Here is a 27873-nt window from a genome sequence, read left to right on the forward strand (position 1 = left end):
GTTCTATTGATGTGTGTCTGAAGCCTTGAAAGTGTTCATCTACCTTTTTTTCCATCTGCAAAAGAAAGATAAAAGGCTGTGAAATATGTTCAGGCCCAATGAGTAAACACTGAACATTTTTAAAATCCTGTTTTTAAGGGACACATGTTTCATGTGAGTGCATGGTGAGAATTTGTTTGCAGTTTTAGGACCTCTAGTGGAGAGCAATTATATTTTTCTAGCTGACCCTATCCTCAAAGCAAGATAAAAATAAATCCTGAAATACCATAAGCACAGTTAATCATGGTCCCTTAATCATTGCCTAATCACAGTTTCATCTAGGCCTATGCCAGAATGTGACTGAAGACTGGCATAGAAAACACAATCTGTTCAATGTATGATTCTATTTCCATGTTTGTATTTGGTGTGGTTGATTGTCAACCCATAACCACCCCAATAGTGTATGTTATGTAGGCCTACATTCTGCAGTCTGCAAAAAGCACTGATTAGTCACATCATTATGTGTGCAGAAAGTATCTCTGGTAGGTCATTCGGTTAATGGTCTCCCATGTATTGCCGCACACAACATAAACTTGAAGTATGCATCATCAATTGCTAGAGCCCTACACATATACACAAATCCACTGAAACACACACAAATGTAGTGTAGACATTATGGGACCAAAAATGAAATAGTCTTGGGACTTTCCTCTTCACTCCAGACTGGAATGTAGACATGTTTCCACCTAAAAGAGTGGCCGAATTTGGTACAGTGGTTGTGTTTGTTTGCTTTGGCCAAAGCTGTGGGGTACATGGGGCAGTAGGGACGTGTCAATTGAATTTCTACCTGAAACGTTTTGTAATTGCACGCGTCTTGTGGCGCTGTTCCAGAACAAGGTACTCGTTGCTTGCCAATCATAGCTTTACTGTTGTTCTACCCAGCGAATCATCGTTTAGAACAGAAAAAACACCCGCCCCATTTCATTCGACATTTTGGTGGCTTTGTGAAATTTACTGGCGGGTGGTTTTTGAAATAGCTGTTTTTAACAAAACTATTCAGAGGAATATTCCAGATAACAGTAAATACTTAAAAAATTAATGGCACTTTCTTTAAAAAATACAATTTCTGTAGAAATGATTGGCTCATATAGCAGGCTATCATAACAACACGATATATATATATATATATATATACCTAGTCATTTCAAAATTACACTAAAGCGTAGCTGTCAACCTGCGAAATCAGATGCATTTTTAAATACAACAACCGAATTTCTTCAGTGATAGAATTTATCTTAGTGTACGCTGCGTGAGAACATTGCTTGCTAGTTGCTACATTGTTGAGGCCTGAAACCTTCCCCAGGAAAATTTGCGAGCCACTCAGCCAGCGTGTCTGTCACTCGCAGCAGGAACCGCAATAATGGCGAAGGTTCAAGTACTAAATGTCGCTGTCCTCGATAACCCGAGTCGATTCGGAAACCCATTTCAATTCGAAATAACATTTGAGTGCATGGAAGACCTGCCAGAAGGTAAGTGTTGTGCTCACCTGTCGAATAATGACTTTGTTTATTCTCATCTGACGATTTATGGCTAGCTTGCTAACGTTAGCTCGCTAGCTAAATCTCATTAGACGATTTATGGCTAGTTTGCTAACGTTACCTCGCTAGCTAAATTGCCAGTTTGAACATGAAGTAGCTAGCCTAGTTGAGAATCTCGCTAGTTAGCTAGCTCTGAGATTATCAACTACGTTATGTTCAAACTGGCAATTTAGCTAGCGAGGTAACGTTAGCAAATTTGCCATAAATCGTCAGATGAGAATTAACGAAGTAATTATTCGACAGGTGGCAAAGAATGGTTAATTAATTCCTTATGTCTACTGAACAAAGAGTTGCTCGTTTAAAAGAATGTGTTTAGCTACACGATGTAGTTAGTTGATATTGCCAGTTAGTTGATATTGCCAGTTAGTTGATATTGCTAGTTATTTGGCTATTTTGCCTCTAGCTGGCTAGCTTAGCCAGAATGGTGTCCAACTTTTGTTTATATTTGGTTGGCGGGCGGCGGGGAATTCTGACGGAGGTAACTAACGTTAACTTCTAGAACACACATTGACATGTCCACTTGCCTTGCGTTATCTACCAAACAATCAAATCATTTCACAGGTGTCATTGATAACAGCATGCTGACCAAAGCAGTCTTCATTCCAGCTATTTCCTTGCTTTCTCCAAAGTTTCGAACTGAGTTTGTGGGCAGGAAGACAGTGATTTGAGACATTATAATTTTCTGTGTTGCAGATCTTGAGTGGAAGATCATATATGTGGGTTCAGCAGAGAGTGAAGAGTATGACCAGACCCTTGACTCTGTTCTGGTTGGCCCAGTACCAGCCGGGAGGCACATGTTTGTGTTCCAGGTGAGTTTTTTTATTTTTTATTTATAGATGGCAGTAACTAACAATGTTATTTCAGCAGTAGTCTGGGTGCAGCTTTCCTTGCCCCTCTTCATTTCTCTCTCTCCCAGTGGACCTGCTCTGACTTGGGGCCAAGGCCAGGCCACTGGTACTTTTCAGATATAATTTACATAACAATGGCCAACTGTGAACAAAAGCAACTGATTTGAAAAAGCAACTGATTTGATGATGCAGAGGTTGTTGATTCTGTCCTTAGTGACAGCCCTAGCGATGGAAACCGTTCCCAAAAAAATAACACTGGGCTTATAACATAATCACTAGCGACACACCGGTGCTGTATTGGAGAAACCAGATATAGAAACTACACCCTCCCTCTTACCCCGCTCTTCTCCTGCCTTCCTCCTTGCACCTCATCTACAGTATGTTATCCTTCAACAGGCGGATGCCCCAAACACGGGTCTGATTCCAGAAAGTGATGCTGTCGGTGTAACTGTGGCGCTAATCACCTGTACATACCGTGGACAGGAGTTCATTCGTATCGGGTACTACGTCAACAACGAGTACACCGACCCTGAGCTGCGGGAAAACCCACCCATAAAACCTGACTATGGACAGGTAAAGGAGGAAACTCAATGGGTGTGCTTGACTGTGCTTCCTTCCAGGAAGATGTTCAAGTTTTATTAGTCGTATGTACAGGATACATAAGGTATACACCGTCCAACGAAATGCTTACTTGCACTTTACTTGTTCCCTCCCATCTGCCCTTGTTCACTACCATTCACAGATCTGACAGGACTGTTACATTAATATTGAGTAAAATAGGTGGAGCTATTGCTTACACCTACCAATTTTGATCAGATCTATGAAGGGGAATGAATGATGGCAGAGGAGAGGGGACAACTTTTTGGAATGAAATTAAAGCTTTGCGTTGTGGAAGGGCGAAATATCCATTAATACATTGGTCTTAAAGTGCAAACTCCGCTCACTCATCAGGGAGACGTGTGCCACAGTACTGCTCAGGCTTTAGTATAATGTAAAAATGGAGCATGTCTTATTGCAAATATAAGTACATCTACTGAATAATTTCCCCCTTAATGCTGTTTGTCTTCCAGCTCCAGAGAAATATTTTGGCTTCAAACCCACGTGTAACAAGATTCCATATCAACTGGGAAGGGTGTGCAGAAAGGATGGAAGACTCAGAGAATGTGGATCCTGCCCCCAACTCTATGCTGCCCCCATCTTGCCTCCCGGGCAAGGCCCCACCCATAGGGTTGCTACCTGACAACTCTATGGACTGCTTGTAGAGGGAAACATGCATATACACATAATCTTTGATCAACCCAACACTATAAGCAGAAGAATGGACATGGACATTCTGACTTGGATGTACAGCCAGCTTTGCCTTACAGCTGCCCTTATTTCCCAGAAACTGTCAACAGCACACTCCCACCTTGGACTACAGTGTCTTGCAACCAAGACAATCTTTCTGGAGTAATCTTTATTATCTATTGGAAGTTTTTCACTTTCATGTCTATAACGTGGTGAAAAAAAATTGTAAAACTAATTCATCCCTTCATTTTTAATACTATCAACAGGGCGACAGCTGAAGTATCCAAGTTTCCATAGATGGTTAGCAGCTAATTGGCAGAAATACTGATTCACACCAATTAGTCAGCTGTTAATTATATGATGTAAATACCAACAGGATTATGACACTGGTGAAGCAAAATGGAGGAAGAAATGACCCAAGTTGCAGGAAGGAAAATAATGGTGGTATTCTTTTGTACTTTCTGAGCCATTGTGTTTCAGTAGTTATGGTCCTTATAGCATTTGAGTTACACTTTTCCCTGTTGGTGTTTTGGGAGACTTTTGGATTGGGGGGGGGTGCTAATAATGGTATGTACATATGTTTATTTTCCTGTGTGCCATTTTGTTTTTGAAATAAATATCTTTTTGTTATGTGATGCGTGTGATTGTCCCTGACAAGCTTTGAGATGTGATGAAAATGGCAGATGTTGGAACTCTAGGAGAATTACCTTTTTTCAACTTTGAAGGGTTTTGCAATGAAAATAATGGGTGGGGCTTCCTCGACTATTTGTTACATTCATAAATATCTGTAGAGTAGTATGCTCACCTATAGTGCACATTTTGAAATTAATAGCCTGGCTTGCTTGTTGCCATGCAATTTGAATTACAGCTGTGTTCAAGACAAAATTGTGAAAATGTTAACATGCAAATCTCCCCTTTTCACTGAATCCTGTTCTCTTGTCATTGACTTCAGAGTTTACTGAATGTAATTGTAATCCTTTGTGAACGGTTTGCTGAAAAAACATGCACGTATGGACGCTTGCAATTATTGACAACTATGAAATGTATGACTGTCATTTTCTGCATAGGAGATAATGGCAAAAGCGGTATGTGAATGTGGGCTGTCAGGTGGTAAAATCTGATATCTAGGACGATTCGTGCAATATGAAATACAACTAAATGACACTGGTTTCCCTGCCAGTCATACTAACAACATTTACATTTTTGTCCAATTTAGCTGTTTTAAGATGCAGTCGATCTGCTAAATTACTCAATATAAATTTAAATTTACCGATAACTTGGAATGTATCAAGTGGTTTGGTTTACTCCGAGATAATCCATATTTCTTTTAGATATTCTGAAAATGTAGTCTCCGTGTGCGTTCAATTCTGACCAACTTTCTAAAAATAGCCCGTCTTGACGTCACACAGCCAATCACGGATTAGTCGGGCGGGAGGGGTCGGTATAGGGACAGTTTGCTACAGGCCTTGCATTTCGATAATACTATATTATGCACGAATAAGACGAACTTTTGGAAGAGGTGAATCATACCTGTATTTTTCGACCATTGAGTTAACCAAAATCAGCAAGGAAAACCAACCATTTGGTAAACTAGAGGAAAATAATAGATGACGTTATTAGCTGGTCTGAGAAGGCGGGCTAAAAAGACAATTTGACAGATACCAATAGACAAATCACAACATCACAACGTTTGGATTTACTGATGCATATCCAATCAACAGTTGTCTCGTACTGTCTGTCACATAAGTATTGGCCAATGAGGTATATTCAGGGGGTGGATCTCTGAAGCAAGAGTTCGTCTCTCTGTAGTCTGAGGATTAATGGAGGACTGTTGATTTTGGCAAGTAAGCCACAGCTGATCTGTTCTGATACCTGAGAAATCATCGGACCTGAGCTCAAGGAAAGGGAGGGGCTGCTATCGATTTGCAATAATAATTACTTGGAAAAGTGGATATTTAAGGTTTTTGTGTCGGAATACATTGGAAAGTCAAGGGCCTTTAGTGGGGTCTGCAAGTGACTGATAGATAGCTAGGAAGGCGACGATAGCTAGCGAGCCAGCCAGGCGCGCCGAACCGGTTCGACGTTCTTGATTGTACCAGGGAGAGCTAAGGAACATTCCCTACCGAAATAGAGGGAAAACCGGCTAGCTAGCTAGGTCGTTGGCTAGCCATTGGCTGGCCAGCTAGCTAGCCTGTGTAGCTAGCTAGTTTACCCCCCCAACCCCGGATAAAGGAAAAGTAGTAGCGGAGTACAATTGACACCTCACTGCTGGCTAGTTAGCCATGATAGCAGCCAGCTAGTAGCTAGCTACCTCAAATACAGAACTCCAAAGCTCGTGAAAACTCAAATTAACCCAGATCCAAGGGAACCCTATCTACCTGCAATCATGGGCAACGCGCCCACCGCCAAGAAGGGCAACGAGATGGAAAGTGGTGAGTTTATTTTGCTTCCTACTAGTAACTGTTAGTAGTACTAACTGCTTGACAACTAGCAGTAACTAAGGTTTGTTACATGTCTTCATTGCTAAACGGGAGGGATGAAAGTAAGATACAATATGCATTCAAGATCCTCTTGTAACTTGTATGTATTCTTTCCAATCTCCAGCCTTGTAAGCGTGTATGGTAAATTGTACTCGCCCCAGACCCTCCACTTCTACCTCTTGTTGATAAGATCATATAGCTATGATTATTGACAAAGGTAAAGCCTTTACCTTGAATTTCCAAAAGGTTAGTCTGGTTGTAGCCAGGAAACCCCCCAAAACCAGACGGGCAACATGACACGCCCATGTCAGCCAATTACCACTACACATCTACCTACTGCACCCTATTTTCACAACAGATGCTCGGCCTTGGCTTCCATCTGTCATACCTGGGGGTCATGCACAACAGTTGATAGTTCTCTGCAGGACTGTCAATACTGAGTTTGATGTGAAACTCCCAACTGAATTGACTACTACACTGCTTTTTCACCTGTATGTTTGGTTGTACTGCATCTTTATCTAGGCCAGGGATGGGCAACTTTGATGGGGGTGGGGGCCACAACAAATCTGAACTCATTTGGGGCCGCAGTGGCTCGAGAGTCTGCATACCCACACTTGCAGTCATAGGCCTAGGCTCCAAAGAATGCCTTTTGGGGTCCCTAAACTAAATGTAAGTTATGAGTTAATTTCCTGGAGTTCTACACACTTTGTCATGGGGCGTAGAGAAACTGTTGCAGGTTTACAGCTAATTTCCAACAGTTATACACATTTTGCCATAAGGTCGAGATAAATGTTTTTAATATATGACTGAGAGTGACTAACAAAATCGATGGGGCCACCCCAGTCGGTAATTCAACCATGATTATAACAAGTTTACACTAGTTTACCGCTAGGCTAACTTACCAACCTAAAAAAATGTTAGCTGACATAACAAGAGAAACTGCTGATGAACAACCACATTTTGCAATTGCACCTTGTGTATTCTACTATTGTGCTAAAGGTTAGAGTTATGGCTTTCAAGGAGCCGGACACTAATCTGGACGCTTATGAGATATCCCGCTATGACCTCTGACAAGGCATCAAACAGGCAAAGCGTCAATACAGGACTAAGATCAAATCATACTACGCCGGCTCTGATGCTCGTCGGATGTGACAGGGCTTGCAAACTATCACAGATTACAAAGGGTAACTCAGCCACAAGCTGCCCAGTGACACGATCCTACCAGACCAGCTAAATGCCTTCTATGCTTGCTTTGAGGCAAACACCATTGAAACATGCATGAGAGCACCAGCAGTTCTGGATGACTGTGTGAGCTCGCTCTCTGTAATACCAATGTTTCAAACAGACCACCATAGTCTCTGTGCCCGTGAACGCCAAGGTAATCTGTCTAAATGACTATCGCCCCGTACCACTCACATCTGTAGCCATGAAATGCTTTGCATGGCGCACAGCAACACCATCATCCCAGAGACCCTGGACCCACTCCAGTTCGCATACTTCCCCAACAGATCCACAGATAATGCGATCTCTATTGCACTTCACTCTGCCCTTTCCCTCCTGGACAAGAGGAACACCTATGTGAGAATGCTTTTCGTTGACAGCAGCTCATTGTTGAACATCATAGTGCCCTCTAAGCTCATCTCTAAGCGCTGGAACCTGGGACTGAACAACTCCATCTGGATCCTGGACTTCCTGATAGACTGCCCCCAGATGGTGAGGTTAGGCAACAACACACCCACCACACAGACCCGCTACACGGGGTCCATCAGTGGCGCGTGCTTACTCCCCTCCCGTATTCCCTGTTCACCCACGACTGCGTGGCCGTGCATGACTCCCAACATCTTCATTACATTTTCTGATGGGACAGTGGTGGTAGGTCTATCGCAGACAACGATGAGACCGAATTTAGAGAGGTCAGTGGCCTGGCAGTGTGGTGCCAAGACAACAACCTCTCCCTCAGCGTTAGAAAGACAAAGGAGCTGATTGTGGACCACAGGAAAGGAGGGCCGAACACTTCCCCCATCCACGGGACTGTAGTGGAGCGGGTCAAGCGCTTCAAGTTCCTGGTGTCCACATCACTAAGGAATTAACATGGTCCACACACACCAACACCGTTGTTAAGAATGCACAACAAAGCCTCTTCCCCCTACAGGAGGCAGAATAGGTTTGGCATGCGCCATTGAGAGCCTCTTGACTGGCTGCATCACTGCTTAGTATGTCAACCCCGTGGCATCCAACCCCAAGGTGCTACAGAGGGTAGTGTGTATGGCCCAGTACATCACTGGGGCTGAGCTCTGACATCAAGGACCGCTATACCAGTTGGTGTCAGGAAGGCCGTAAATGGTCAGACTCCAGCCACCCAAGTCAGACTGTTCTCTCTGCTACTGCACGGCAAGCGGTACCGATGCACAAAGTCGGGAACCAACCGGACCCTGAACAGCTTCTACACCCCCTCAAGCCATAACACTACTAAATAGTTAACCAAATAGCTACCTGGATTATCTGCATTGACCTTCTTTGCACTAACTCTTTTGACTCATCTCACATGCTGCTACTGTTTATCTATCCTGTTGCCTAGTCACTTTTTATTTTACCTTTTTAACTAGGCAAGGCAGTTAAGAACAAATTTTATTTTTCAATGATGGCCTAGGAACAGTGGGTTAACTGCCTTGTTCAGGGACAGAATGACAGATTTTACCTTGCCAGCTCGGGGATTCGATCTAGCAACCTTTCGGTTACTGGCCCAGCACTCTAACCACTAGGCTACCTGGCTACTTTACCACTACCTGTATGTATACATATATCTTAATTACCTTGTGCCCCAGCACATTGACTTGGCTATATACACGGGGTACCAGTACCAAGTTATCCTTACTCATTGTGTATTATTCCTCCTGTTATTATTTTTTCTATTTTTCACTGCATTGTTGGGAAGGGCCTGTAAGTAAGCGTTTCACTGTTAAGGCGTCGGCATGCTTCTGTTCGGCTGGCGCCTAGCCGAACGAGGGTGCTTGCATATTCCCTTAAGACCTTCACTTGAAAAATGTGGCAATAGTACTATTTGTCCTTTTTGAGATGCCGTAGCCAGTATACACTTCCTCAATTATAAATAATCTAAGATAACTTAAGAATTGTCAAATGTTGACGTTTTTGCAGAGAAGATCTTAGTCACGCAATTTTACATCTAACTAAGATGTTTGGTGCAGTATTTTGTAATTAAAAAATGTGCATGAAAATGTGTTATTTTGTTGAATGAAAAATACTTTATTGAAGAATCCCTACTGTTGACCAATCACTGACGGGGCTCTGAACTCTGCTTGCTTCCAGAAAAAATGTGGGCCCGAACAGCCGGAAAAACCTTCTCCAAAGTCCAAAAACAACATCACAATGTCGTCATAATATATGCGCAAACTCTTCCGAACTGTTTTGGCTGGGAAGCATGCAGACACCTTTAGTCTATACCGTTTGTTTACGAAGCATGTGACAAATAACATTTGATTCTAACGCTCAAAAATAAGTTCAGACCCAGTCTGAGTCCCCCCCTCCCCTAAATAATATTTATTATAAAAAAATTGCTTGGGGGGGAATTTACCCAAGAGGTGGCCACAGGCTGCCAGTTACCCTTCCCTGATCTAGGCCAATCGGTGCCACTACAGAGGCACACCTGTCAGGTAGCAGGGGAAGATCCTCTACTTTCAGTGTAAATCGCTATGTATAGGACTTAAACACACTGCAGATGTCCTTTTTGGATGCAGGTTTTCAGGAGAAAGTCAGTCTAGTTTGGAATAGAGGACAGAATAGTCCTTGTTATGGTCCTCTTTTTTGGGGGATTTCAGTGTTTATCCCTGCCCCAGCCTATACAACTTTAAGAAGCCAAACTTTGCCAGATGTCTGACTGTTTATATAATGGCTGTTACCCGGGGGAACCCCAATGTAAACACAGTAGTGGTCATTATCCTTGAATCCCACACTGTACTTGACTGAAGGAGAGAGGAGGGCGTGGTGGGACACTGAAGGCACATGGGCGGGGTCATATGATGCGGGTGGTGTGATCCTCTGCAGGCTGAACTGTGACGCTGAGTCTCTTGAACATCATGTGATGAACAAGAACACTCTGTGTGCCCTCCTGCCCATCTCTGGGTCGTGACTCCCTCTCAAGCTGCTCTGCGCAGCTTCTTTTAGTCGGTGCCATCCATTTGTTTCCTTGCTGCTTCCCTTTTCCTCCCTGGCTAGGGTCTTATCTGTTCCACTGTGTCTCTGCTTCTCTATAAGTGGTGACTGTCTCTCCCTCATTGATATCCTGGTTTTTTAACCCTCTAACTGAAATGTTCAGTATCTCTATGGAAATGAACCACCTTCTCTAATAGAGCTTTTCCATGGAGGGTGAATGCAATGCAGCATCCCATCCAAACTCCATGAAATGCTTTTTCTGTTTACAAGTAGAGGAGTGGCAGTCCCGGAGCAGGTTTGGAAACAGTGTTGTGTAGGCTATGCATCCATAACACTAGCTGTTACCCATTCCAACCAAGCGCACACCAATGTATCTGTGAAATGAGCCTCGGCTGCTTGTAGAGCATACATGTGAAGAGCGGACCAGCCTGGTAGCATTAACCCTTGTCTGTCCCACTGAAACGAGGCTGCCCAGAGATCACAGCTCCACCGCCTCTCAGTTGTCTAAGCACACAGCTTTGTTTTTAAATGGTGTTGATGTAGTATTACTGGAGGGATTAGCGGAGAGCTGCACAGTGCTAAGATCCGACCCCTGGGCGGGGGCAGAGGACGTCCCAGGGCCATCAGAGGTTTGTCCACATGCCACGCTTGACATCCTTATCGGCCTGGATGGCCTTGCTATGGGCCCGCCCTGATCCCCAGAGACAGGTGCAAACCGGGGGTTCAGACGCTTACACCCACCATGGCAGGGCAGCTATTTTCAACTAGACAACCGGAGGAAAAGAACTACATGTAGCCTGCTCTGAGAGACGAGACTATAGAGGACGGTGAGGGTTACGGTCTGGCTCAGGTGGACCCTGTCTCTCAGCCCGGGCTTGACCTCTGTATCAGGGAAGAGACGGACATAGTGGAGGCGTTGCTATGGAGCGCTGAGCCAGGGCCCACAGGAAGGAGCAGGGTGGACAGCGTATGAGCTCAGGCAGGAAGTGGAGGAGCCTCTGGACTCATTGCTGCACAGTGTCAGGCTTCGTCTCTACCTACATGGCAGGACAGCTTCAAGTCTAGTCAGATATCCCACCTCCTATACAGAATTCTCCAAGGGTCGGTGGTGCTCCCCTTGTCTCGAAGTTCAGGGCTCCTCTCTGAAGGACACTTTTTCCTCGCTAGTTGCTACAGGTCCGAGGCTGGTGCCATGTCGGTGCTGCACAGGCTGGCGGGGAGGCTGTTCCAGCGCGCTGGGCCCTGTCTGGGAAACACCAGCGGTGGGGAGGGCAGACACTGCCAGCCACAGGAGGAGCCAGAGGTCCACTGCTGGAGTGAGTGACTGACTGGACTGGAGCAAGGGGGCGGAGCCTGTTCCCACGGACGCTCACTGAGGGAGGGGAGTGATTGGTTGGGGTGGCTTGAGGGTGGGGGGGTTGTGACTGGGTGTGTCAGCTGTCCATACACATAATCACACTGTTTTCCAGTTCTCTTGTGGATTCGGTGCTCTCTGTGTGCGTTTTACTATACTTGTGAGTACCAAAAGCGCTCACAAAAAATGCTAAACCAATTAAAATTCAGGAGTGTGGAGATTTTGCTGATTCTCACTTGTAAAAAGGCAATGTTGGGGTTAGAATTATAGGATTTTGAATGGGGATCTATTTTTAGTCCCCAAAAAGTTGTCACAAGTATAATAAGACAGCTGTGTGTGTTGGACAGGATGACTATGCTTTGGTCCGGGTTTTACGGAAGTAGACTCGATTTGATTAGCTTTGGTTTTTGGCTAGGTTTGTTGTTTTAGACTGATGTTGTGTGGCTAACACACACACACACAGCTCTTTTTGATTCAGCACCTCGTGTTTGTTCTGTTGCCTGGTGTCGGCTGCGTCACAAAGTTCCAGGGAAGCCGTTTGTCTGTCTCCCGGGAAACCTGTCGGTGTGTCTGTCCAGCGGGGTTCCCTCTATATGGGCTCCGGGCCACATGTGTCTGTCTCGGGGACAAGATGTCTGACTCTCACCCTAGCTTCCTTCAATCTGGGTTTACATATCTGAACATGTCATTCCATCGTTGTCTACAGTCCCTCTGTGTGTGGGGGTACTGCTCAGTAGACAGTCCCTCTGTGTGTGGGGGTACTGCTCAGTAGACAGTCCCTCTGTGTGTGGGGGTACTGCTCAGTAGACAGTCCCTCTGTGTGTGGGGGTACTGCTCAGTAGACAGTCCCTCTGTGTGTGGGGGTACTGCTCAGTAGACAGTCCCTCTGTGTGTGGGGGTACTGCTCAGTAGACAGTCCCTCTGTGTGTGGGGGTACTGCTCAGTAGACAGTCCCTCTGTGTGTGGGGGTACTGCTCAGTAGACAGTCCCTCTGTGTGTGGGGGTACTGCTCAGTAGACAGTCCCTCTGTGTGGGTACTGCTCAGTAGACAGCCCCTCTGTGTGTGGGGGTACTGCTCAGTAGACAGTCCCTCTGTGTGGGTACTGCTCAGTAGACAGTCCCTCTGTATGAAATGACATGCATTTGGCCCTGTGCCGCTACACTGTCAAGGTGGAGCTTCCACTGTGGCTATAAATATGTGTCTGGCAGGGTGGTTTACACTGGCTTGCATAACAGGGCCAGGCTGGTATTTGTATAGCACAGCACTTCTTGACTCTCTTTTTAAAGGCACTTTGTTCTTCTGGGCGTGCTCAGATACTCTTGTAAGAACGCCCAGTCACTCTCACCTCTTGTAACTCCAAGTGCTGACTGAACCTAAGTACCAGGCAGTACAGTGGCCAGAGAAGCAAACCACGAGGACTGTAAGGACTGAGGTCTGTGAAGTGGCTGGGTTGTGGACTTATCACTTATTTCCTCTGGACTCTCTCACACCCAACAGATGTCTCTCTGCATCCTTGCTCTATTTCGCTTCCTCTCTCTCACGATATATATATATATCTCCCCCAACAACAGTGTGGCTTTCTGTACCACCCCCTCCCCCACATCTCTATGTGCTGCTCCACTTGTCCACTGTCTCTAATGTGTTGCCTGCGGGCTGTGTGCTCTATAAATGAGGTCTGATGTGGACTGGATGTGGTTTGGCGGGCTCCAGAGTGAAATCTCGGTCAGCGCGCCCCAATCTAACCCCCTGTGCCTGCGTCACAGGGTCCCAGGGGAGAGATGGGATTGATCGGGACATCGATCCTGGACGCAGGGGCACAGTGGTGTGTTGCATTGGGCACTAGAGGGGATGTGTTTTAGCTGTGGTTGGTTTGGGGTTGGTTTGTGACTGCTGGGGTTGGTTTGTGACTGCTGGGGTTGGTTTGTGACTGCTGGGGTTGGTTTGTGACTGCTGGGGTTGGTTTGTGACTGCTGGGGTTGGTTTGTGACTGCTGGGGTTGGTTTGTGACTGCTGGGGTTGGTTTGTGACTGCTGGGGTTGGTTTGTGACTGCTGGGGTTGGTTTGTGACCGCTGGGGTTGGTTTGTGACCGCTGGGGTTGGTTTGTGACTGCTGGGGTTTTCCTTTAGAAAAGCTCCTCTTTGGAAAACATCTGAAATGGTTTCACACTGTCCTGCTGTGGCATCTCACATGGGTACTTACATAGACCCAGGAGGTTTTCCTGATCACATGACCTGAGCGGGAAAAACTCTTGGTCTACTGATGGGTTGTGTTGATGAGAGTAATATTGATGGTGCCAGGAATTCAGGTTGATCTCCTGGTTTGAGAGAACAGAGGACTGTCATGACTTTTTTTCCATAGGAGAGTTCCTCTCTGGGCTTCATAAATATAACCCCTGGCTGTGGTGATGCCCCTCCCCCTGCTGTTGATGTGTGTGTTTACAGGATAGGGAACAGGGGGTAGAACTGTGTGCAGAATAAATATAGATACAAACGGAGCACAGGTCCAATTGATCTATGTGAGTTGTTGAAACGAGAGCACAGCACTGTGGGCTTTGTTTGTTTGGCTCTGGACTACCAGGGGCTCTGGCTGCGGAGTGAGCTCTGCTCTATGCCAGGACACAAGACAGACAGATGAAACTGGGAAGTGAATGTAGAAGGTGAGAGAAGAAACCAAGGAGGTTGAAGGTTGTCTGGGTTTCTGGATGTGAACGTAATGGGAGAAGGGGCGATGAGCCAACCACTGTGAGGAGGAACGAGGAAGAAGAGGCACGTTGCGACGTAGAAGTGACAGGGCTGATGTCAGGCTCAGACAGCCACAGGAAGAGCTCCAGGAGGCATGGTAGCAGGAAGAGGGAGTCTGGGCCCACCTCTGGCTCCGGGGCTGCAGAGGCTGCGGTTGCAGCACCAGAGATGCCCATAGTGATCCCTGACGGTAAGGGAGGGTGGCAGTGGAGAGGAAGGCTAGAAGGACCAGGAATCATCTTCCACCCATCAGATGGTTTTCGTGGCAGCCGAGCCTCGCAAATCTAACAAAAAGGCTGCATTAGATCAAGTCAATTCCACTTGGGCCATTGTTGGTTTAACTGTTGAGCTGTTTGATAGCTAGATGTAACGCCACTCCTTAGTTCTGGCTGTAGGCTTACAGTATGGAAGGGGTGTCTTCTATGGGAGACTCTGTTGGGGTTTACTTAGCGGGGAATAAAGGAACGAACTGACTGGGAAATGTACTCTCCCAGGAGACTAGTCTGCTTTTCTTTTCTTCTCATTGGCTCTGGCATGAGTGCAACATGGTTGTTGTCATGTTTATATGAACTTTGGTCAGTGCTGCTCTCTGGCCTTCCTCTTCGGTTGGAGTTGTTCTCCAGAGAGCTGCTAGAGGGGTGGGTGGGTGTTTATAGCCCCTTTGTGAATGGAGAAAAGCAGAACCACTGAGGAGATATTAGTGCTGATCACAAGGGTTTGTATGGCTTTGAGGTTTTGACTGTTACTGATGCTACAGAGGTTTTGTATATTTTCATCCAGTAGTTTTGAGTTGTTCTCACGAGCCAAAATGGTTCCCCAACAATTGTGTACGTCATCCATTTTGTATGATAAGTTACGAATTCCAATTCTTACGATATATTACGAATTGTGTTTTTACTAATGAAAGGGACAAGCAAGCAGCTCGCCAGAACAAAAATGTTTATGGAATGTAAGGAATGCATGGCTTTCTCCAGATTACAGATGGTGTATTTGGCTATCCATGTATGAGCCATAAATTGACACGGAAGATTTTCGAGATCTGTTTAGTCTTTTAATTGAAAGAGAATTGCATACTGGTTTAAGAGGGTGACAGATTTAAATGTTCAGCTTTCCTCTGACAAACCAATCGATTTACTGTAGTGTACATATTCTCCTCCTCCTGCCCTCAGCCCTCTGTCTCCTATAGTAGTATTAATAGTACTGCTTACTAGTAGCAGCCAGCCAGCCAGTGTCCCCAGTGTTGAGTGGTACTAACTTACTAGTAGCAGCCAGCCAGTCACTGTCCCCAGTGTTGAGTAGTACTAACTTATTACTACTACTACTAGTAGTAGCAGCCTGCCAGTGTCCCCAGTGTTGAGTGGTACTAACTTAGTAGTAGCAGCCTGCCAGTGTCCCCAGTGTTGAGTAGTACTAACTTAGTAGTAGCAGCCAGCCAGTGTCCCCAGTGTTGAGTGGTACTAACGTAGTAGTAGTAGTAGTAGTAGTAGTAGCAGCCAGCCAGCCAGCCAGCCAGCCAGCCAGTGTTGAGTGGTACTTTCATACAAGTAGCAGCCAGCCACTGTCCTCAGTGTTGAGACACAGATAGATATGAGCAGGGATTAATGAGGAAGGGCTGGTATCTACATGTTCCCACAATGCACACAGTGATCAGCCCAATAAAGATAAGAGGGAGAGATGTGCTGCACTTCTGCATGTGATGCTGTGTCTGTGTGCATGCGTGCGTTAGAGTGTGCGACTGTATAAAGGTTATATGATAAGTCACTTTGGAGTGGATAAAATCTCACACATTCACTGGCACAGAGACAGTAATGCATTCACACACAATACATTCACAGACTGCGCCTGTATTGATTGGCTCTCTGCTCCCGTTCTGACATGGCTGGAGGAGGAAGTATTAGATAACATGAACTCAGTCGATTTGGCTTCAACATCAGTGGAAATAAGTCCTGTCTGTGTGTGGCCAGAGTGAGGGAGATGGACAGCCTTGGGCTAGGCTACACATAGGATATACTTGTGCCACAGGTAAGGTACACACAAGACTCATTCTAACACACGCTCAAATTCATCTCCAAAATATCACAGTTTAGCCTTACAGAGAAGTCTTTATATTATAGCGCTGGTCAGTGGTTATAGACGTGAACCTCTGCTGAACTCTATCACAACATCCTCGTTCTCATCTAAATGTGTCTGATGGAATCAGTGTGTCATGAAGTAGGGTAGGTGCTAAACCATCTGTTCTCTCTGTTACAGTGAAGGAGTTTCTTGCCAAAGCAAAAGAGGATTTCCTCAAGAAATGGGAGAATCCAGCACAGGTGAGTTGGGAAAGAGGGAAGTGTGGGAGTGAATGACAGGCCTGCACATGCTCAGAAAGACCCCAGCATACCAGCCCAGCCCAGTGTCAGTTATGCCTGGGTGAGAGAAGTGTGCCCTCTGCTGGATCTAACTAGAATCACATTTGTTGGAACTTTTCATTTTCTTATGCTTCGGTGCATACACAATAAATGAACCTGGTCTACATAGAATGATATCTTTACTGATTATGTGCAGCATTTAGCGTAACGCTTTCCCTCCTTTTTCTTTTAGCTTAACACAAGTTTAATTTGCTATTGTAGTAATGTAAGAATGACTCATACATTTGCTGCAATATGTGTGCACTGGCAGGACTAACAACAATTGCCTGATGCATTGCACTTTTTGAATGTCTCAGAATCCATATCGTATCCTGCTTCTGCTGTTTTTTTGACAGGACGGTGTGAAGTTTGATGGGTAGTTTGAGTCCAGTGTTGCTACTCGTCCTGACTGGCACCCTGATAGACATTCTGGCTGGTGTTGGGCTTGTTTCCCTGTTCTAACTGACATGCTCTCCTCTCCAGAACACTGCGGCCTTGGATGGCTTTGACCGTCTGAAGACCCTGGGCACGGGCTCGTTTGGTCGAGTCATGCTGGTCAAGCACAAAGAGTCGGGCCAGCATTTTGCCATGAAGATACTTGACAAACAGAAGGTAATGTGGCCTAGGGAATCAGTTTTACATTGTATGGTTTTCAGAGCTGGGTTTGATTTCATTCAAATTCAGTTAGTGAATTGACTCCAAGTCCTCTTTTACAGTGCATGTAGATATTTTTATATTAAAGAAAACAAATGTATATTAATCTTGTGTGTTGATTTATGTGAAATGGAATTGACCCCCTCAACCCTGGTGCTGTTACTGTCTCTCAGCCCATTAGTCAGAGATGTAGGGGCTCCTTGCTTAACAAGGTGTCCTGGTTGGTTCCCCTCAGGTGGTGAAGCTGAAGCAGATAGAACACACGCTGAATGAGAAACGCATCCTGCAGGCCGTCAGCTTCCCCTTCCTGGTGCGGTTGGAGCACTCTTTCAAGGTACTGCTGGATGCGTGTGTGGGTGCATGTGTTCGTGTGTGTGCGTCAGGGTTTCCGTTAGCCGGTAATAGCCAGCTTTCGGATGTATTTCTTTTTTTTAAAGGTGCGAAATAAAATTTGGCACTGGCCAATGGTCCGGGATAAGAGAGAGAAGGGAAAAAAACTTTGCAAATGAATGTTTTTTAGCCTATTTAATGATGGATGTACCAGTTGATGTAAATACGTTTGACCGATGATTATCGGTATGTGTTAATTTGCATCATTTTGTGGAATTAAATTGGCACGCGTGTGTGTGTGTATTCATTATGTCTCTTATCACATGCTCACAGCATACCGATACAGAACCTTTGAGAGGAAAATCTGTCAGACAGCGCTTTTATAAGCCCAATCATTGCGCAATAATTCTAAATTGTGTGTTAAAAATAGTTTTTGGGGCATGATTAAAAATAGCTAATATTTTAGTTTCTCAACTGGTAATTGAAGTGTGCTTCCTGTTCACCATTCAAATGCATAGGCAACGGAACTCAGGCTTCATCAGCATGTTTAAATTGTAGTTTCCATTTTGAGAACATATAGCTACTTTATTATTTGAAATGTTTTACTACATATTATGAGGCATGTATTACCTTGCTTTAAAGTAGCCTTGGCAAAATCCAACCATGTCCGTGGAGGCAATTATATAATAAAGACTTCCATATAGCATTGAAACCAGTAGACTATTTCTCTCATGTTCTATTGGTTTTCAACTAGTTTTTTTATTGTCCGGTAGCCAAATGCACGTTCTCATGTCGCCTTGGTGCGCTAATAATGTTAATAGTCGAGCAACATTTTAAGCTAAACGTTCTGATCTGTTGCATTACATTCATTTGTGTTTTAATGTAGCCAGACCTACTGGCTATATGAATTTGGGCTCTATCGTCCCACAACTGTCGCAGAGACTATTTGGGCTATTTCTTTCTCCACAAGCTGACCAATAGAACAGGTTAACTTGTCTGCTATGGGGGATAGTAGATTGACATAGGTTCATAGGGGGTGCGTCCAAAAGGCCAGGGGAAGCTAAGCTTTCCCAAAGTAAATTGAGTTAAACTGCCAAAATGATATAGCCTAATTGGCCTACTCCTGTCTATACAGAAATAAATAAATGCAATCATTCAAATGAGGCTACTAAAGCATGAATTGGCCACAGAGGAACATTAGCTTCCCCTAGCCTTAAATTGTTTTAAATTGCATTGCCTATAGTCGGAAGGAAAGGCAGTGTGCGCAATTTGGGTTGCCACTGTCATTGGAAAGTAGAGGCACATCTAGGCATATCGCAATATTTCCTAATTCAATTGTGGGAAAACACAGTTTGGAAAGCATATGGCTATTTCTGTAAAGAGAAGACAATGAAAAGACTCATGTCTTTTTTAGTTATCAAAATTCAACTTAAACAGTAAGCCTATCTTATTGGCAACAGCGGAGAGCATCGGCCAGATCACCGGTGACTGTGCACTGCTCTTACTCATTCTATCATTGTTGGGTCAGTGCCACTTAAGTTGTTTTTGGACAATCATTTCCTCCTCCAGTTTAGATGGACCTCATTCTATTTGTCTCCCCTTCTCATAGGCCTATTCTATGGACAGCGGCGTTTTTATCGATCTGTTTGTCAATGGCAGCAGAGTAGGCTACCCTGTAGTTTGTGGTGTTAAAGATTCTGTCTCCAGTCACAAAGTGTAGAATTGAATGAGATGTGTTTTTCCCATTCATAGAAAGGTGTCTGCTGTAGCCCCCCAGGCCTCTACGCTATATGCACACAGCCATGCATCCAACTGTCTTTTTTTGTCAACATTTGATTGAGGTATATATTATTAGCCTAAATTATGACTATCCAATATGCTCATCACATTACAAAACAGTAGGTCGTCTTACATAAGTCTGCAAATGCGGTGATGCATGGAATGCTTTATTATAAAGGTACATTTTTTATGGTGAAAATGTGCTTCATGCTCCGCCTGTGCATAGGCTAGTGATTTTACTATTTGTTACTGGTCTTGTTGGCTGAGGGAAAAGTACATGTGGACAGTTAATCTAACATCTTCAAAGTGTATGGTAAGGACACACGTCATTGCATCCAGGACTTGTATGTTCTGTTATGATGAATGACCATAATGTAAATGTGATTTCTGTCATTCTGAGCACCGTGGGTGGACCCCCTGATCAGGTTACGCTCTCAATGCAAACGTGTCTGGTCAATTTTAAATGCGGTCAAATGTCCGGCGCCACATTTTCATAACGGAAACCCTGGTGTGTGTGAACATACAAGTTTGTGTGTCGAGGTGAAGTTCACAACTCAAATGTGTGAAATATTTCTCTCTCTAGGACAACACTAACCTGTATATGGTGATGGAGTATGTCCCTGGTGGTGAGATGTTCTCACATTTAAGGAGAATTGGCAGGTTCAGGTGAGTCTGTTTACCGGTCTCCCACTGTTGGAAATATAACCAAATAGCTACAGTAGTTAACCCTCCCCATTTTCCATAGACCATGACTCCACAACAGCCTCCTAGTAAATATATTGTGGTGTCCACGTTACCCTCTGACCTCTCGTCTCTCTGCCTGCAGTGAGCCCCACGCCCGCTTCTACGCCGCCCAAATTGTTCTGACCTTTGAATACCTTCACTCACTGGACCTCATCTATCGAGACCTGAAACCAGAGAACCTGCTCATTGACAACCAGGGATACATACAGGTGAGAACACGCACATCGTCAAATGGCTGGCTAGCTATACAGGTAGCACTAATGGCTGGCTAGCTATACAGGTAGCACTAATGGCTGGCTAGCTATACAGGTAGCACTAATGGCTGGCTAGCTATACAGGTAGCACTAATGGTTGGCTAGCTATACAGGTAGCACTAATGGCTGGCTAGCTATACAGGTAGCACTAATGGCTGGCTAGCTATACAGGTAGCACTAATGGCTGGCTAGCTATACAGGTAGCACTAATGGCTGGCTAGCTATACAGGTAGCACTAATGGCTGGCTAGCTATACAGGTAGCACTAATGGCTGGCTAGCTATACAGGTAGCACTAATGGCTGGCTAGCTATACAGGTAGCACTAATGGCTGGCTAGCTATACAGGTAGCACTAATGGCTGGCTAGCTATACAGGTAGCACTAATGGCTGGCTAGCTATACAGGTAGCACTAATGGCTGGCTAGCTATACAGGTAGCACTAATGGCTGGCTAGCTATACAGGTAGCACTAATGGCTGGCTAGCTATACAGGTAGCACTAATGGAGAACAAGCATGGGTGTGCTGTACATACTACATATGAAATGCATTATACATGCCCTGATTTTGTAAATGCTCTTAAATAAATAAACCTTAGTACACAATGTAATTTAAATTAGGCCAAACTGAATGATAAGGAGGGTGAAGAGCTTGATTTAAGAAGACAATAGTGTAATGATGAGTTAGTTATGCCTATTTGTCAGAAGCAAATAATTTAACTGCGCGCCCTGCTGGTTGATACCATTCTCTTTTACGTTTTACTTTGTAAAAGATGCCGTTATGGGACTGATTTATTTACTATAACGCTATTACTAATGTATTGTAAGGGAAACGAAAACATTCTACATGTTGCAGTAGACCTTTAGAATAATGCAAAACAAATCCTGGACTCTATCCAAGGAAGCAAACGATGCCAACCCCCTGAATGAATGACCAATGGATGGAATAGGTGAGAATTGCAAGTTACTTTACAATGTAATTTTAAATTAGCCCTAACTGAATGATAAGGGTGAAGACGTTGCTTTAATCTAGAACAACAAGAGTGTAATGAGTTTGCTATGCTTATTTATCAGCATTGACGCCCATGTTAATAATTTGACAGTGCCTTGCAGGTTGACACAATTCTCTTTTATATTTTACTTTGTGCTTATGTTTGCTACACCTTGCGGGTTGATATGCATCTGATACATATGCTAAAGGGAACGCACGGCAACGTTCTCTAGCGGCTGCTGGTAGGCTGAAAGGCCAGGCAGTTCAAGCGTTAAAGGGCTAGCTGATGCTAGCTGATACCATAGACTTCCAGTGATTATGCTAAAGCTAGTTAGCATTGGCTCGCGAAACTACCTCCAACTTCCTTCATACTGGATACAGAAACATTTATAAATGGTATCCACGAGTTCATCAGACTCTGGGGAAGTTGATAAAGGGCATCATTGCCAAAATCCTGGAAGTATAACTTTAAGCGAATGTCAGAACTGAACTGTTGATTGTCATTGCTGAGACACCTCTGTGTTCCTCCCAGGTAACAGATTTTGGTTTTGCAAAGCGAGTGAAGGGCCGGACCTGGACGCTGTGTGGCACTCCGGAGTACCTGGCCCCCGAAATCATCCTTAGCAAAGTGAGTGGTCACCACCAAACCCCCGTCCTGCCGTCACACCTCGTATCCATAACAATACTGGTGTTTTTACCACAACATAGGGGTCATTACCATTACACAGCAATGATCATGTCACTACAGCCACTCACAAACAACTCTGACCATGATTACAACTGCTGACTAGAGAAGAGCCTATCTATGACACGTTCCCATTCTTTCTTTTTGTGCTTAGTTCTGCCTCTTTCCCTGGGAATCTAACACTCCTTTCTCTCTACCCCCCCCCCCCAGGGTTATAATAAGGCAGTGGACTGGTGGGCTCTGGGCGTGCTGATTTATGAGATGGCTGCTGGCTATCCTCCCTTCTTCGCTGATCAGCCCATTCAGATCTATGAGAAGATTGTATCAGGGAAGGTGAGTACAGAGTACATCAGACAGAAACCCAGATTACACTCTTCCTTTAAGAGCTGCTTTCAGTACCAGTCAGATAAGGCAGTTCATTGTCATTTACCTCCAAACTAATTAATGTCTGTAGCTAGGTTTCCATCCAGTTTTAAACAGATTTTCATGTGAGTCTTCTAAAATATGCATATTTTCCCACCAGAGATGTTTCTATCAAATAGACTTGTTGTGAATAAACGGCAGTGCGTGATGACTTACTGCACATAGTAACTTTTGAGGTCAATTCCCATGTACTGAAATGGAAAAATACATGTTAAATGGGTTTCCATCGAAGTGATCAACTCTACTGATGGTTTTGTCACTAACTGTTGTTTATATAGCGAATGTGTCCACTCTGGTCTTGGCATGTGCGCTCAGCCAACATCTCGCAGATACAGTGCAGGTAGGCTACCTACATTGAGATTATTATGGATAAGAGCAATATTATTTGGGGGTGAAACGGCAGCCAAGCATCGGTCACCAGAATAAGACCCTGGAGATTTATAGGAAAGGAGCATCAAGCTCATCACCTTCTACTTTCACCCCCCTGTGAAGTTCATAACTTATTTATTCTGTAGCTTAATAAACTGCATGCTTTTCCCAGTCGAAGTGAGAGGACCACACAACATATTATCGACCTGATTCCAAGTTTACTTCGATATGATGGTTACTATATCAATATTTGCACATAAAGGCGTTTCCACTGCCATTTCTCACATAATTAATTTTAGAGACACAAAAAGATCCCACCATGTCGAACGAACAAATTGTCTGTTTGCATCTATAAAATTGTACCGGCATTTCCTGTTTCCATCATCCTGGTTGTGACTTTTTTTTCATGTGTCAGGTTATTAATCTGCATAAAATGGTTGAATGGAAACCTTGTTATTGTCCTACTGTGCCTTTCCCGCTTTTGTTGCTATATTCACATGAGCATTATGCTCTTCTGACCCCTGACCTTGGTGTCTTCATACATACACAGCACTTTGTTAGGCTGAATTCTAGCTCACTTCTCCTGACCTATTTTCCATGCCCCTCTACATAGATCATGACTCCACAGCCCCACTGTAAATATATTGTGGTGTCTACATGACCCACTGACCTTTCTCTGCAGTGAGCCACATACCTGTTGAAGTTTCTCATAAGCTGATCCTAGATCTGAGCCTATCTAGCCCCAATCTTAACCATAATCATTAGGGGGGAAAGAGTAAACGGGCCCTGTCAGTCTATGGGCAATCTCTGATCTGCTGTAACTGAGTCAATTTTGTTATGGAAAATTAACATTTCTGTAAGGGATGACTTAAGACCAGGGATGACTTAAGACCAGGGATGACTTAAGACCAGGGATGACTTAAGACCAGGGATGACTTAAGACCAGTGACTGTCAGATCCTCTCTTTTTCTGTTTTGTAAAGTTTTCTACTGAACACAACCTTGACGTGTCTCTGTCCCCAGGTGCGCTTTCCCTCCCACTTCAGCTCGGACCTGAAGGACCTGCTGAGGAACCTGCTCCAGGTGGACCTGACCAAGCGCTTCGGCAACCTGCGCAACGGAGTCAACGACATCAAGGGCCACAAGTGGTTCGCCACCACTGACTGGATTGCCATTTACCAGAGGAAGGTGAGAAGGCCTGCTTCCATGGCTCTTCTATTGTTCACTGTATAGCCACTGGAGAGAGGCAGGTTTGGTTGCGACAGAGAGATTGGGGTGGGGGTTGGGAAAAGGGAGGGATGGCTTAAGGGGTATGATTCAGAGCTAATGCATTTGGCTTGGTCTTGTTTGGAGACATGTTACACATGCATTACTCACATAGTCTTACAGAGTTGGAACGTGGTCCACTTGACTAATAACATGTTGTCTGTAACCAGTGACTGTCAAACCGCAGATGTCAGAAACTGAGGAATGAAACTGAATGCTACAGTAGCAAGAATCTGAGTATTCTCTGTGTTTCAGGTGGAGGCACCGTTTATTCCCAAGTGCAAAGGCCCCGGTGACACCAGCAACTTTGACGACTATGAGGAAGAGGAAATCCGAGTCTCCTTCACAGAGAAATGTGGCAAGGAGTTTGCCGAGTTCTAGGCCCAACCAGGAGTAGCGGAAAGAGACAGGAATATATAGAGAGATGTCGGGAACAGAAGGAAATGGGAGGAGAGGTGATAAGCTGGACTGCTAACTTGCATTTTGTAATTACGACATCAACAATGTAACAACCCCCCCAAATGAAGAGCGAGAGGAAAAGAACGCGAGAAAAGACCTGAAAGAGCCAGCAGTGTTGCCTTTTCTGATTGTTTCTCACCTTGTTACTTATCCATGTCCTGTTTTCCCTCTTGTGTTTGTGGCAAGGGTAGAAGGGGCAGGGGCTAACCACCTCTCTCTTCAGTTGGTTTGTATCTTGGCAGAGGTGTAGCGACACATTTTGAGTCATTGCAGGCAGGTTGAGGCATTGATGTTCTGGTACTGAATCTAGGCTCCTCCTGAGTGGGTTCTCTCTACAAGCTTCTCAATGAATGAGGGCATCTCATTCTTGTTTTGTAATTGTCCACCCACTCCTATCTTGTCCCCCCCCCCCCCCCTCTGTCTCTCCATCCTGAATCTGTCCAAGCAATACCAAGTCCAACAGACGTGCCTATCATAATGCCAACTGGTTGCAAAACCGTGTCGAAAGCATTGGTGCAGAGCTTTGGCTATTGGTGGCATCAGCCCTTGTGCCCTTTCTAGTTGAAAGCTTGACACTGCACACGCCTTCTGTCCGCTCGTTGTGGCATGATTATTGGTTTCAGAGGATTCTCTCATCGCTTGCAGTTCAAGCAGTGCTGACTACTTTTTGATCAGAGAAACAATGATTTATCTCTTTTCATTTAGGTCTTAATACCTTCTTTTTTTTCGGGACCTGTGAAATTGTGTACATGAGCATTTCTAATGTTAATTAAGTCTGTCTTTTCCTCTTCAACTGAATTTATTAGAGCATTTTAAAACCCTTTGAGGATCATTGTGTCCTCAAGTCAATCTGTGCTTGTGTGTTAGTGTTGAAGGGTGGGTTAAAACGCAGTGACTAACATAATGATCACTCTCTTCTCTGACTAGTGTTTATTTCATTCATAACACATTTATACATGTATGTTGATATATTATAGAAAACCGTGAATATCCATCTTTTTTTCCAAAGTTGTCTCTTAGCTGTGAAACCGAAATGAAGATTTCAGAAATAAACAAACAAGTATGAATTCTGCCAAATTTGCAAAAGTAAGGACATTGCTTACGCAGACATGTTTGTCAGTCAACTACGAAGGTGGTGGTTTTTAATGCGCAGGAAAAAGTAGCAAAATGATGCATGTTATTTTTGTACAATATCACTTTTAAAAGAGAAGATGTGAAAGGACGTAAAGCTCTGGTCGTGGTGAGGTATCTGAAATTGTTCAAACTGACTCTCACCTGCCCCTTTTGTAGGATGGATCAAGGCCCGCTTTTTATCTGCCAGAAATCATGTTGTCATTTCATTCAGTGTTCAGTTAGATGTGAACAGTTAATGCTGATTTAATCATGTTAATTCACCAGCTCTGTTCAACCTGCTGCTGGCCTGTTTACTCCTACATCCCCTGAAATCATCATCTTCAAATGGACACTGTCACAATGTATGACTGTTGGAATTCAGGATGTAAATTTGTCAAATTATTTTCCTTTTCCTCATGAGGAAAAAAAATGTATAACAATCTGATTCATGGATTTTGAAAAGCTGTCCTGTGATTATTTTATTTGCAATGTCATATTTTTGGATGCAAGACAATCGCAGCCCAAATCTCACCAAAGGCTGGTTTGTAGACAGGCATGATGACGCAACACATTGACATGGTTTAGTTGATTTTCAACAAGGCTTTGTTTTCCCACGAGCTTTTATTTGGGGTAATAAGGTTATTAATTTCCTATGTAAACACAATGTTGAGTGATTCGGACCCCCACCAGCCTTCATTAGGCACCACACCTTGTGCACCTCATGCAAATGCATTTCTTGTGTTTGATAATATACAGTATTTATCCTTCAATCAGTTTTGTCATTAAGTCTATTGTAGTATGGCTTATTTCTACCGAATGTTCACAAAATCAAATTTTGGAAAATGATTCTTTGGCAGTCCTAGAGGTTGCATCTGAATGTCCGGAGCAGTCTGGTAAGAAGGCTACTTTACAGAAGAAAATAAATGTGTATCGAGTGGAGATAGACTTCCAAACTTGTGCTCTTTGAAGAAGAAATGTTATGTATTTTAAAAAATCACGGTTCTTGCATGTGACGAAAAACAACAAATGCAAGATGTCCAAGACCTATGACATGTTTTAATGACTATTTGAGATTTGCAACCATTCATATACCACAACCAACTGATTTAGCTTGATTCATTGTTTTGCATCCCTCTGGTCTTTCTAAGCATCATTAGTGGTAAGGGAGGGTCAGTGCCAGCTACAGGTATTCAGTCACCTCCACTGCCTTGCTAGGATCCTTCGAAGCACACCTCACTTCTCGAATCATGTCTATATTTAAAATGTTTTTTTTTAAAGAAATGTGATAATGTAAGCCTAAGTTGTGACTAGAAAGTTGGTCAATTGGTGTTCAGAAAAAGATTTTTACCATTTGGTCCTGCAAACATTTAAGGTTTTGTGCTGGAAAAAGTCACTCAGTGATTTAGAGTGGTGGGATAAGCTCCATGAACCACTGATGTGACAGCTTTTAAAAATTTAATTTGGCTTTCCTGACCCATGACCTTATGTCTATGAAATGTTTGTTCCTGTTTCTACTGACCGCCTCCCACTCCCCCGGCATCATTATAACCCTGTCATCAGCTTCTCTGTCTTCATCTTTTCACTCTGTTTGATTGTCTTTGTTAGCGTTCTAGTTTTACATACTCTTCATATTGAACATCTCCATTTTTTACATCATGGAGAAAACGTTGCTTTAATTTTCATATTTTCTAAGTGTATTTTCAACAACAAACATTTGAATCTTTTTCCTTCCTGATTTGGGTACAGTGATGGTGTAGTCTATTGTACCCCCCCCCCCCCCCCCCCCCCCGGGAAACAATACTGTATATCTGCCTTTGACAGTCTTAATTATCTTACCTTCTGGAGAACTTGACGGATACCCTTAGGACACAACGAGTATGTTAAAAAAAAAATAAAGTAATATTTTGCAACATGTATCATTCCAATAAAGTTTTACTTGTTAAAATTAAAATTGTATGAGTAC

General features: G+C 44.0%; 2 protein-coding genes across 3 annotated transcripts; both read left to right on the forward strand.

The window, feature by feature from the left end:
* The first annotated feature begins 963 nt into the window (after nucleotides 1–963).
* Nucleotides 964–4347, forward strand: LOC115204147 (histone chaperone asf1b-B). The gene is made up of 4 exons (XM_029769507.1): nucleotides 964–1508; nucleotides 2271–2386; nucleotides 2822–2998; nucleotides 3496–4347. Exons 1-4 carry the CDS (start codon nucleotides 1400–1402, stop codon nucleotides 3685–3687), a joined length of 594 nt encoding a protein of 197 aa, XP_029625367.1. The 5' UTR covers nucleotides 964–1399; the 3' UTR covers nucleotides 3688–4347.
* A 1142-nt stretch (nucleotides 4348–5489) lies between these two features.
* Nucleotides 5490–27861, forward strand: LOC115204162 (cAMP-dependent protein kinase catalytic subunit alpha). 2 transcript variants are annotated; one of them, XM_029769539.1, is made up of 10 exons: nucleotides 5490–6144; nucleotides 16710–16771; nucleotides 17333–17461; nucleotides 17739–17837; nucleotides 20196–20278; nucleotides 20439–20565; nucleotides 22129–22224; nucleotides 22492–22614; nucleotides 24096–24260; nucleotides 24594–27861. In XM_029769539.1, the coding sequence occupies exons 1-10, from the start codon at nucleotides 6099–6101 to the stop codon at nucleotides 24717–24719; spliced, it is 1056 nt and encodes a 351-aa protein (XP_029625399.1). In that variant the 5' UTR covers nucleotides 5490–6098; the 3' UTR covers nucleotides 24720–27861. The 2 variants fall into 2 exon arrangements, with proteins under 2 accessions (XP_029625399.1, XP_029625391.1); XM_029769531.1 differs by lacking the exon at nucleotides 5490–6144 and adding an exon at nucleotides 14137–14649.
* The last annotated feature ends 12 nt before the right edge of the window (nucleotides 27862–27873 follow it).

The sequence above is a fragment of the Salmo trutta genome, chromosome 1 (assembly GCF_901001165.1).
Source record: "Salmo trutta chromosome 1, fSalTru1.1, whole genome shotgun sequence".
NCBI lineage: Eukaryota > Metazoa > Chordata > Actinopteri > Salmoniformes > Salmonidae > Salmo > Salmo trutta.